Here is a 12,574-nt window from a genome sequence, read left to right as displayed (position 1 = left end):
ATCTCCTCCACGCTGACGTGGTTCATGTGACCTTTGGTGAAGGGGTTGGGCTTCTTGGCAGAACATCCGTTGCCATTTCCATTCTTGGCTTTAGGACATTCAGTAGCATAATGTTCGGTCTTCTGGCACTTGAAACAGGTAATGTTGCTCCGATCCCTCTTGGCTGGCGTTGAAGGGTTGGAACGGTTCTGGCTGCTGCTTCCTCCATTCACATTGCCATTCTTGGGGCCACTATGGTTGTGCAAACTAGATCCATTGTGCGTATGTCCTCCATGGTTATGGTTATGTCCTCCTGAGTACGGGGAATAGTGGGGCTTATGCTGAGCTCCTGAAGTGTTCCTCCCCTGTCCATACTTTGTTTTGCGATTATCAATCTATTGCTGCTTGCCTTCAGTCATGAGCACCCTGTCTACCAACTCCTGGTAGTTGTTGAATGTTGCCACCATCCACTGCATGCTCAGCTCATCATTCAGTCCTTCCAGAAACTTCTCCTGCTTAGTGGCATATGTAGCTATGTCATTAGGGGCATAGCATGTTGCTAAACTCATCCACATACTGGCCCACTGTATGCCCTCCTTGGCGCAAGTTGCGAAACTCGCGCTTCTTCATGCTCATTGCTCCTGCTGAAACATGGGCAGTGCGGAAAGCCTTCTGAAACAGATCCCATGTAACAGTGTCAATGGGATAAGTGGCTGTGAAATTCGCCCACCAAGATGCTACGGGTCCATCAAGCTAATGTGCGGCAAAGCGCACTCTCTCTGCATTTGTGCATCCTGTAGTGTCCATCTCTCTTCCAATCTTGCGGAGCCAATCATCTGCAACAATCGGCTTGGTGCTACTTGAGAACACCGGCGGATTCAACCTTAGAAAGCGGGCTAGGTGATCAACAGGGGGTGGTGGTGGTGGACTTTTGTTTTTGTTGTTATTGCCTTGCTTCTGGTTCTGAACTAGCATCTGCATTAAGGCATTCTGTTGCTGGATCAACTGAGTGAGCTCCGGTGGGAAGGCAAATCCATTGTCATGTCTCGGAGGCATCTGATGGGTTAGAAGGGGTGAGAAAACATAATAGAATTGAGGTCTAAGAGAGATTCACTACCCATATGCTCATGAGACAAACACAATAAATTTCACTTCAATCAATAGCACACAAGTCACACATTCGGTCTAACCTATGATTACAAACTTGATCGTTGCTAACTACTTGCAGGGAAAACTACTAGTTACAATGGTGGTCATCCAGAAAATTTCATCAGAAAAAGACTGCATGATATCTGCTCCAGCTTCGTTGACGTAGTCATCATCGCTGTCATCATTTCTATCGCTATCCGTGTCGGTGTCGTCTAGGATGATGTAGTACTTCGAACGGATCTCCGTTGCTCGCTTGATATTCTCAACTGATATTCCCATATTCCTCTTCAGGTCTTCATGCTTCTCTAGTAGTACGGCGATCTCTTCCTCGTATCCATTGCGTGTATACTTGAGTTCCTCTTCTAGCTCATTATTTCTCTTCACCAATTTCTTGATCTTCTTCATGTGGATAATTTGTTGATTCTTCTTTCGACGAATATGATCTCTCATATCTTGAATGTAGGCTGCAATTGATTCATCCCTCCTGGTATGAATCATCTCCCATTTGTCATCTCGATGGCCACATATCTGATAAACGATATTCTCCAGCTCCTTGTGATACACCTCACATATGCGTCCAAAGGTGATATGGGCTGCCATGCTCTTTCCTATACTCCAGCTTGGTGCATCCAGGTAGAAATCAATAGGCTTCGTTGTTGGCGCAAATGTCCTCCCAGGTACCCAAACTTTGATCTTCCAGCGCTCCTCTTTCGGTACGGATATAGAGAAAGTCCCTGTGAAGCTTGGTAGTCCAATGTTCAAATATTTAGTGACTTCCTTCAAATGTTTTCCGAAAGGGGTGTCGTCATCTGGCTGAGTGAACTTGTTCCTGGGATCCACCATCTATAGAGTAGAAAAGAGGAGAATTAGAAATAAGTAGAGATGAGAAATCATGTGGCTTAATCTAGTGATCATGTCCTATAGTCAACGTGTGCTCTGATACCATCTTGTAGCGACCAAACCTCAAACGGTCAAGTCTCTGTGCATCAGTGTCATCCCTGGATCGGTAATGCTGACACGCACAGTACTCGAAGAATTATAACAGAGTTTTAATCACACACTTATTTCATTGAGTCTTCATAAAGAGTATGATTACACAAAAATATAATGGCTGAAGGCCATCTAAACTAGATAACTGTGGAAGCTTCGAAGGTAAATGAGTCCATCAACTCCAACGGCATAGCTGAGTGCAAAACAACGACCTATCGCACCTTATTCATCGTCTGAGTAGTCTGCAACATGAGACGTTGCAGCCGTGTAGGTCAGCACATTGAATATGCTGGCGGAGTTACACTGCAAAGTAATGCAAGAACTATATCTACATGCAATATTTGGCTGGTGGAGGCTGCAAGTTTATGATTTTGCATAAAGCTAGTTTTTCCCTACAATAAAGGAATAAATTTATTTAACTACTCCCAAGTTGCCCATTATTTGAGAAGGTAACCCCAACTCAAATCCCAGTTAAAAGTATCATCATTAACCCAAATCAAATTAATTAAAGTAATGTGATGAGATCACATCAATAGATTCAAATATTATATACTCAAGATGTCCATAGCCGAGGACACGGCTAACCATGTTTAGTTTATACACTCTGCAGAGGTTTGCGCACTTTTCCCCACAAGACTCGATCTCCTCCGTTGAATTTCTCGCACTACATGATGTTTGCGAAACGGATGACCGAGACATAGTCTTTCTGAAGCATTAACTCCCTACTCCGAGCGGATCGGTACACCTACTTTCCCCTACATCTGCTAGTCCACCTCTCCAAGAGCTCACGCAACTTACTCAAACTATGTCAGAGCCCATAATGGCATGTGGCGGCACACGGAAGTTTCTAGCATGAATAATCTTATGATCCCTTTGAGCCTGAGTGGAGAACCGTAGGAAGAATCACACGGGTACTCCGGGATTTTCCAAAATAGGAAACATTGGGTTCCCCGGGTGCCTGCAACCAATCCACCCAGATGTATATTAAAGTAGCCACCTTAATGTTAACCATGATTAAATAACTCTCAAACTTCCATGTGTGATTCACGATCCAATCCCCGTCTATGAGCCTGGCTAAGCAAAAATAAGCATAACCTATATTCCCGAGGTGATCAAAAGGTATTAGGTTCCTACCTCAAGTACTACAACCAAACCACATGTTCCCAATCCTACTCATGCAAATATTTGAGGGGCAGAACTAATGCATAGTAAAAACTGGGTATGAAAGAGTATGATCAAAGTGTAACTTGCCTTGCGGATGATCTGCAAACTCTAGAGATTCGTAGTAACAAGCTTCGCACTTCGAGTAATCTAGCGTAGACAAACAATAACATACATAAGCAATCGCTCAAACGAAGCAACGAGAAAACAGAGAAAAGATCCAAATCAAACATGAAACAAGCAAACGGCTTAAACTAACAAAAGTCAAACCTAACAGCATTATTATCATGAGGATTAGATCTTGACAGTGGGTACATGTGTTTAGCTATGGTTTGCAAAAATATTGAACTCAAACAGAGAAACGAAACTCAAAATACGAACAAAACAAGATCGTTCACTAATCTGGACTAAACTCAAATTTTACAGTACCAAAACCATGTTCAAGTTGGTTAACTGAAAAGAGAAGAGCGAGACGAAGATTTAGGCGCTGGTTTCATCTAATTTAGATAAACGAGTAAAAAGTTATGCTAGTTTAAAGATAAGGGGCTAAATCACGATAAAACTATTCGTGGATAGGCCCCTGGCTGAAAATAAACTAAAAAGAAAAATCCCACTGCGCGAACGTTCGCTAACAGAACTTATATGGCGAAAACCGTTCGTTAAAACGAATGAACGAACGGACATTCGTTACTTAAGAAAAACCCTAAGAAAACCGATCTATCTCACCGAACCGACAAAAAAACGAAAAAAAAGGGGTTCCGGCCGGTCTTACCGGTTCACGAGAAAATCGGCGGCGACGGCGAGATCGGACGACGGCGTCGGCAGCGAGGCGGCGGGGCGACGGCGCGGGACTAGGTGACGGCATTGCGGGTGTGCGGCGGTGGCGCCGCGGGCTGCTGCTGCTGCTGTTGGCGGGAGGCGGCGGCGGTGTGGAGGAGAGGCGGCGGGGCGACGCGCTATTTAAGGGGGGGCTCGGCCTCGTCTTGGGGAAGGGGCCGGCCTCGGGAGGCGTACCCGCCTCAGACTCGGCCGGCGGCGGCGGGGCGGACTCCCGCACGGGGAAGGCAGCGGCGCTGCTTCTGGGCCGGCTCGGCTGGGCCTTCGACCTAGTCGTGCAGAAAGAACTTTAAAAAAAATTGCCCGAAAGAAAAGTCGTAATAAAATATAAAGAAAAATCTAAAAAAAATTAGAAACAATTTTCACCGTCCAAACTTAATATTTAGGACAAGATGAATATTTTTCTGGACTAAGATGCAATTTCCAAAAATGCAATATTTTTTAATTGAAATAAAATAGCAAATTAAATATCAATAGAACATAATTTGATATTAAAATTATTTCTCCAATATTTCACTCAGATTGAAGAAGTCATATTATCTTCTCTCATATATTTCTATTATTGGAAATAATTGGAGAAAATAAATAAAATCAAATTGATCCTTCCCTCAAATTTGAAATAAATTCAAATATGAACTTTGTGAAACCCCCAACTCTTTCCTTGGGTCCTTGAGTTGCTTAAGATTTCTAGGATCTCAACCAAAAGCAAGAATAAATATGATATGCATATGATGATCTATGTATAACATCCAAATTGAAAATTGGGATGTTACACACAAGCATAGCACCTTTCGAAAGGTGACAACCGCTTTGCGTATGTTGGCATACGGTATTCTGGCTGATCTAGTTGGCCATGGGTGAGAATCAAGCCATCATGTGTGTCAAGCGCTTCGCAGTCGGAGTTGTCCAACTGTTTGGCCCGGAGTATTTGAGATCTCCCAATGCTGAAGACGCCGCAAGGCTTTTGGAGATGAACAAAGCTCGCGGGTTCCCAGGTATGCTTGGCTCAATAGATTGCATGCATTGGAGTTGGAAGAACTGGCCTAAGGCATAGCATGGGCAATTCCACGGCTAAAAAAGGGTTTCACTATAATCCTTGAAGCGATGGCCGATCAAGAGACTTGGATTTGGCGTGCTTTTTTGGAATGCCTGGATCTTTGAATGACATCAACATTGTTAATCGGTCACCACTCATGAATAAGATTGCAAATGGTAAACTGCCACCAGTGCAGTTTGTAGCAAATGGTCATACATACAACTATGTCTACTATCTTGCGGATGGCATCTACCCAAAGTGACAAACATTTATGAAGCCACTCAAAAAACTGGAAGGTAAGAAAAATCTTGATTTCCACAATGGTCAGGCGACGGCTAGGAAACATGTGAAGAGAGCTTTTGGGATTCTCCAAGCTCAATTTGCCATTGTGAGGCCCTGTGCAATGCAAGGTGCTTAGGAAAGGTGTTTGGAGAAATAAACCAGGCTTTCCTTAAGCACTGATGCTAATTTGTACAGGGTAGACGCTTAATTTGTCGTCTCTTCTATAGAAATAGGCACCAGTGCTTTAGAAAAACCCGGTTTATTTTTTCTAAGCACCTCCCTAAGCATCTAGCATTGTATAAGGCCTGAGAGGATAGGCTAGATTTTGGGATCAAAAGATGCTTTGGTACATCATGCACGCTTGTGTGATCATGCACAACAAGATCATCGAGAATGAGCATGGCCAAGATTTAGACTACTCTTAGTATGAGCTCTTGGGACATCCCGTGCGAGTGCGGCGGAGGGCTGCGAGGGTGGCTTGATTTGTTGCCTCCTATCATTGCCATTCGACGTGCCGAACGCATGATAATCTTTAGAAGGATCTCATCAAGGAGTGGTGGGCATGGAATGACCGACAAAGAGCATCATGATTTGTATGTTTGATGTTGCATTGTTGAACTATTTATTGTGTTGCAAGATAGATTATTTGTTTGAGTTGTAATAATAAAATTGTACTATTTATTGTTGATTTATTTTGTTTGTGTTATTTTTTGGACGGTCACCGGGGGGGGGGGGAGATTCCCCACCTGAATATATTGCTCAAAGTGGCCAAAATGCCAAGTGTTTGATCCAGTTTATAAGGAAAACCGGATCGAAAACCTTAACAGATTGACCCCGTTTATAAGGGAAACCGGGCCGAAAAACCACACAGGGGGGAAAGATTAAACAGGGTGAGAGCATATGGACGCCCCGAAGAAGGCACTACCTAGCCAGCAAGCCAAGAGACCACCACCATAAAAGTCGAGTGGAAGTGGTGTGTCATCGAGGAAACACAATACCAACACTAAACAACTATCCTAACGCACCACACAGGCGTGCATACCAACCCCTTGGCACAACAGAGGAGCAGCACCAATCAACGAGTGACCCATCACGAACCTCAACTGGAAACTCCGCCACAGCAAGCCGACATGATTAGCAAGGTGGGGAGGCATCGTTGCGTTGTTGTTGAGCAAAGATGAACCGAGATAGCACGAAGAGCACGAAGCTCACCAAAACAGACGACAGGCATGAGAGGGTCTTGAGCTAGCAGAGCAGAGGATGACCAACCCCCAAGGGCAACGGATGATGAATGGCGGCAAGGAGCTCCCTAGTGACGCCTTCAAGAAGGTGGACGACATCCGAGGATGACGCCATCACAGAGCTTTCGCCTGGAGCATAATCGATTAAATTCCCAGAGGGCAGAGCCGAGAGCTGCGAGTCCGGACCGAGAGACAGGAGTGGCACATGAGCCACGCCCCCAAGAGGGTAAGCGACGCTGGAGTAGCACCGCTGTGGTCAGCTGACAAGGTCAGCGGGGATTTCTCCCGTAGCACATCCGTCCATGGTGGGCCGCCATCCAAGTGGAGTCGAAGGGCGACAGAGGACATGACCGAGACGGACATGTGAGGCGGATGGTGAACCGAGGAAGGACGAGTGGAGCAGGCCGCCTGTGAGGAGGGTGGAGACGAGGTGGGGCGGCGTCGGAGGTGGACAGAGGGTGGGGGCACCCGAGTGGAGGTTCTTCCCGGCAGGGACCGGCGGAGGCGGAGGCGAGGAGGGGTCCGACGCTGGATCGACCGGACCAGCCGCAGCCCGCCCGTGACGGGCGCGCAGGGGGCGGGGACGGGGAAGGCGAGCGGGGTGGAGGCGCAGGACGGGTTGTCGATGTAGAGGGGAGGGGACGCCGGCGCCGGATCGAGCTGTGAGCCGAGGGAGAGCCGGATCCGCGCCCGGAACCGCCGGATCCGTCGCCGGCCAGCCGAAACGAACGGCCAGGAGGCCAAAACGCAGCGGCGGGCGCCGCCGGCGGCAGGGGCCAGGCCGCCCGCTCACCTAGCGCCAGCAGAGGAGGGTCGACGCGGAGGATGGCGGCGCAGGTGTGGAGGAGCGACGGCGCGCAGCAGGCCCCGGAGCACGCTCGGAGATGGATCTGGATCTAGCAAGTGGAGATGGAGCGGGAAGGGTGGTCGCAGCCGCGGGCTGCATGCGTCCTCGCCGCCGCCGTCAGCCGCTGGGCTTTGCCCTTAGGCTTCCTCCGGAGACGGCGAGAAAGGATTGGGCGGCACGGTTGCGCCCTCTTGTTGGCGGCGGCAGGGGCCTCCGGAGTCGCGAGAGCGACCCGGGAGGCAGCGGGGCGAAGCTCGCCTTCCTTTGTTTGTGTTTGATCTCCTTGATTTTGTTTGAATTGCATATGTTGTTTGTGCTGAGCGCACTTGCAATTTTTGCAGCGGCCCGCGTGCACTATATTTTGCAGCGGCCGCTGTAGCCAGTGATCCGAGACGCGCAAAAACTCACGATTCCAATGTTGTCAAACTTTTTTAACGCGTCGCGTGACTGCTGTTGGAGATGCTCTAAACCATCTCGCTGTTCTGTGCTGGCTGCAGCTTCCGGGATACAGATCATCTCTCCCAGAACCGCATTACGGCCAGCAATCAACGCACGCATCGTGCGTATACACCGCACGCCGAAACAAGGAGGGCCAAGTAGAAGTTTTCAATCCTCTATCTGACCGATCGATGTGTTCTTTCCGATTTTGCCTCGGGGCAGAGGACACCCGTGTATGGCATACAGACTACGCGCGGGTACTGTACGGGCCGTCTTTCTAAATGGAAAACAGGTACACCGTACACACCATGCAGATGCAGTGCTGCAGTGAGAAGCCATGCTGCTTCTGCTTTCACTTTTGAGCCAGCCAGCCTTCAAACAGTGTGCCCGGTCAAATCAAACCACCCGCGGGCGTGACGACCTTTCTTCTCTTGTTCTCCTGCTCGGTCTTTTTTCTGTCGTGCCGCCTCTCCTGGACGCGCGCGTATATAAGCGCAGACACGCGCGCGATCGCGGCACCACCAACAGCGGCAACAGCGGCATGCGTGCAAGCATAGCCTCGGCACTCAGAGCACCCAGAGGCCACCGACGAGAACTTGGTCCTTGAGCCATGAATGAGTGGTTCTTCTCCGTCGACCGGGACGACGACGACGGCCTGATGGGCCTGATGGGCCTCCTCTCGCCCCCGCCCGCGGTGGTGCACCAGGGCAGCGCCTTCGCGCCGTACCAGCGGCGTAGTACGGCGACGTCGTCGTTGCTCGTGTCCCCGGGCCGGCGGCAGCGCGCGCGGGGCAGAGCCAACGTCCACCGGAGCATGGACGAGTACTTGAGGCGCATGAATGGCCTTGAGTCATCTCCCCAGGGGACATCTTCGAATGAGCCGATCGAGCCGCAGGTGCCGCGCAGCTCGGCGTTCCGGCACATCACGCGGGAGCGGCTGCGGCGGGAGCGCCTCAGCCAGGGCTACGCCGACATCCACGCCCTCCTGCCCCCGGGACGGGCATCAAACGTACGTACGTTGATCACATCAACCGGTCGTTGAACTGCAAATGCAAGTGACACGAGGATTTCTCTTCTGCGCGTACGCACGCAGGGTGCCAAGAACTGCGTCCTCGCCGCGGCGGTCGACTACATCAGGGAGCTGGAGGGGAGGAAGGGCCGGCTTGACGCGCGGAATGCAGAGCTGGTGAGATCGTCAGAATCAGACGGCGCGTCCGGCGGCGGCGTGGTGGTCAAGGTGCGCGGCGAGGGCGGGTATTCTTCTATGGCTGGCGTGCTTGAGGCGGTGCTCCGGCGGCTCAAAGCCATGGAGGAGCTGCGGGTGACGGCGATCCGGTCGTGGTGCTGTGACGGCGCCATGTGCATGGACGTCGCGGTCGCGGTGGAGTCCAAGGTACGTGCGCCGGAAAGCGTAATCCAACTTTAGTTCTTTCGACGAATTGCTCTCCATCAGTGCCCGAAAGCAACGTTAACGGACTAGTATAATATAGTCGCAGGTTGACTGCTTCCTCGGTCAGAATGAGTCAACGTGGTTTCATTCAGTATCATGCGAAATTAATTATACTCCGTGTATGTCGTGCGTGTAGGTATCTTCGTTTGAGGCAGACATGCGAATAACAAATGCCTTGATGGACCTTGAGGAAATCAAATCCTGCCGCTCGCAGGATCCAATGAAGCGTACCTCCAACTTTAGTTGTCAAGTTGTAAGTGGTGAACTGATGAGTTGAGAGGTGTACTAAGAAATATCATCATCCTTTAATTCACTATATGCCCTATGATGTGAAGCCCTCACAATCAATAGAGGTGTACAATTTAAGATTTTGCCTCATGATTTTAACTCGACCATGGTCTTGATGGATCCCTTTGGTCAATGCATGAGACCTTTTTTTGGTCATTGCATGAGATTTGACCAGACGGGGCGCTCGGCCTAACTTGAACCGATCGGTTCGGTTCTTCAAGTAATAAAGAAAGACGGTTCGGAGTAGTATATGTGATGACTGGTCAGGTACCCCACAAATGCAAAACGTATTGTTTTCTGCATCGAGAATTTGGCTCGGTTTCGGTTAGAACCGATATTTTCTGGGAGGAACAAATCAAGAGTCAAATCCTCAGCCAGAAACAATGGAGTAACCGACCCCTCAGAAAAAATGGAGTAACTTCATTGTTTTTTGCACCGAGAATTTGGCTCGGTTTTGGTTCATTCGACAGTTATGTCGCTGCACCCCTGGTGCAACTTCCCGTCCCAAACTCCTCAGCCGTCAGCGACGTAGCAAGCCGCAAGATGGTGTTATAACTTCTCTTCGAGTCTGCGCACTTCCACGCCTTGCATCAACGAGATTGGGTAGAGTGTGGAAATAATCCACTCCTCCGCGTTGGACATCAATTGTTTCAACGAAGCCTTTAAGCTCGCCAGGTTCACCACCTTTCATTCACCGTCGACCCTTTGAACCAGTGTAACTCTGCCACGACAAATAAATGATCTTGTGGCCTCGTCGGTGATAATTTTGGTGGTGTAGGTACCATGACAGATGAGTTGAGGAACTTCCTATAGTCCAGCCTACCAAATACTCCCTCCATCCAAAAATACTTGTCGGATGAATGGATGTATCTAGACGTATTTTAGTTCTTAATATATCCATTTTTATATATTTCTCCGACAAGTATTTCCGGACGTGGTAGTATGAAGGAGGGGAAGAAGAACGTTTAGTTTCGACATCATGGAGCCCAAGGTTGGGGTCCACATCACCAAGGCCACCAGAATAAGTTACGAGTCCAATCAATATGTGTATTGAACTACTTCATGCCGTGTGACTGCATTTAGAATAGTTCATCAACCATCCTTTGTTTTCACCTTTGTGTGATCCTTCTTTTAGTTTCAGTTTGGAGTTAGGCCACGAGTAGAGGTCATGTCATCCTAACTCTTGAAATGCGATGTTTGGTCCATGGTCTCTGAGCTATGTGTTTTCGCTTTGATTTGATGGAATTTTGGGGGGTTATGCCTATTGCGATGGTGCGCAGATGCTATAGTTCTTGCATTGGCGAGCGGTGTCGTATGTCTCTTTATTATGGGCAATGTCTCACAGTTTTTTTATATTGTTTTTATTTCTCTATATTGGTTGGTTGGAGTCTTTTTGTTTCTTTCTACCTTTGTTGCCTAGGCCTTTGTTCTTACGTATGTGGTTGGCTCGTGTTCTTCCAATATAAGGAACACTAAGGCAACCTTAGGGCGATCACTTGCTTAAAAGACATAGCAACATGAGAGCAATTACAAGAGAGACACTCAGAGCAATGACAAAGACATACCCTAGGTAGCCCTAGCCTGCGGCCTGGGGCGTGAGGCCCAATTCATGTGTTGACTATAGCAATCGTTGTAGCTAGCTACATTTATATTGTGCTCCAAGCTGACTCGAGGTGGCCTGGGCATTTGCTCTATTTTGCGATGTTTAACTTGTGTCATGTATAACCCTTTTTCGTCACCGAAAATGCCCTCGTGGCATTTTCTGGCCATCGCCCCCATCATCACCAAGGCGCCGTCATGGAAAATAAAATCTTGACGATACCGCTTTTTTGGTCTCATAAGATCGTATCTTAGGTGACGAACCCAGAAACTTCGCAGAACCTATCTTTTGCGACGGGAAAAAAATGTCATTAGAACTGTCATTGTATACTAATAATCGTCCCTTATCGTAGTTTTCGGGGACGATACATCCAACACTAACCATCGAACATCCATGTTTGACCAGTCAACGTTTCTGACATACGGGCCCATAATCTACGGACGTGGCACCTTACAGCTGGGCCCTGCTGAGGTTTTATCACCGATGGTGCCCGTCAGTAATAAGTCGGGCGTCAGTTTTGACAAGTCAACACCGCTGACTTATGGGCCCATAAATTGCTGACGTGGTTGCTTACATATGGGACTGGAGGTGGGCGACGTGGTTGCTTACATGTGGCTCCATACGCTAGTGATGGTATCCATATCTGTCACAGTTTGTAGACTTCGACAATTTGTTTTATATTTAAATTTGCTGCCAAAATGGAACAAATTTCACTACTTGCTCTATGGGACAAAGTATTGCACCATTGGACAAAGTATCACAAAAGAAAATATGACACTTGTCAGTTTCAACTGCAACCTGCTGCTCTCGAATTGTCTTGATGACAACTTTACTTAGTCTAATAGGGCATTACAACTTCTTCATTGTAGTCTACCAGGGCCAGTTCGAAATCTTCAAGTTCATCCTTGTGCACTGGCGGGGCCTTCTTGACAGGTTCAAGTTCTTGTTGCTGTTCTGCAAGGGCCGTCTTGATAGCTTCAAGTTCTTCCTACTGCTTTGCTAGGGCCTTCTTGACAACTTCAAGGTCTCCATATTGCTCTGGCAGGGCCTCCATGCCAGCTTCCGGCTCTTCATATTGATCGGCCACAACCTCCGTGCCAGTTCCTGCCTCCTCATGAAACTCCGCCTAGGCCTCCTTGGTAGGTTCAGCCTCTTCATGCTGATATTTTACGCACCCCATGATACCTTCAGTCTCTTCATGTTGATCTGCCAGGGCCTCGTTCACAACAATAGGCTCATGTTCCTCTGCCAAAGCATTCTTTACTGTTTAGGTTGT

General features: G+C 48.4%; 1 protein-coding gene across 1 annotated transcript; it reads left to right on the top strand.

Moving 5' to 3' along the window:
* Positions 1 to 8,496: 8,496 nt before the first annotated feature.
* Positions 8,497 to 9,723, top strand: LOC123065750 (transcription factor BHLH148). Its single transcript, XM_044488971.1, has 3 exons — positions 8,497 to 8,969; positions 9,054 to 9,353; positions 9,547 to 9,723. Exons 1-3 carry the CDS (start codon positions 8,571 to 8,573, stop codon positions 9,685 to 9,687), a joined length of 840 nt encoding a protein of 279 aa, XP_044344906.1. The 5' UTR covers positions 8,497 to 8,570; the 3' UTR covers positions 9,688 to 9,723.
* The last annotated feature ends 2,851 nt before the right edge of the window (positions 9,724 to 12,574 follow it).

Source organism: Triticum aestivum, chromosome 3B, assembly GCF_018294505.1.
Source record: "Triticum aestivum cultivar Chinese Spring chromosome 3B, IWGSC CS RefSeq v2.1, whole genome shotgun sequence".
NCBI classification, from domain to species: domain Eukaryota; kingdom Viridiplantae; phylum Streptophyta; class Magnoliopsida; order Poales; family Poaceae; genus Triticum; species Triticum aestivum.
The sequence above is the reverse complement of the archived record's forward strand: the minus strand, read 5'-3'. Positions and strand labels throughout refer to the sequence as shown.

Excerpts from the sequence above, each read along its gene's own strand:
- LOC123065750 (XM_044488971.1), top strand. The coding sequence starts at position 8,571 with ATGAATGAGTGGTTCTTCTCCGTCGACCGGGACGACGACGACGGCCTG. Across the intron at positions 8,970-9,053 it reads CCCCGGGACGGGCATCAAAC|GGTGCCAAGAACTGCGTCCT; the intron begins GTACGTACGTTG and ends GTACGCACGCAG. Across the intron at positions 9,354-9,546 it reads CGGTCGCGGTGGAGTCCAAG|GTATCTTCGTTTGAGGCAGA; the intron begins GTACGTGCGCCG and ends TCGTGCGTGTAG.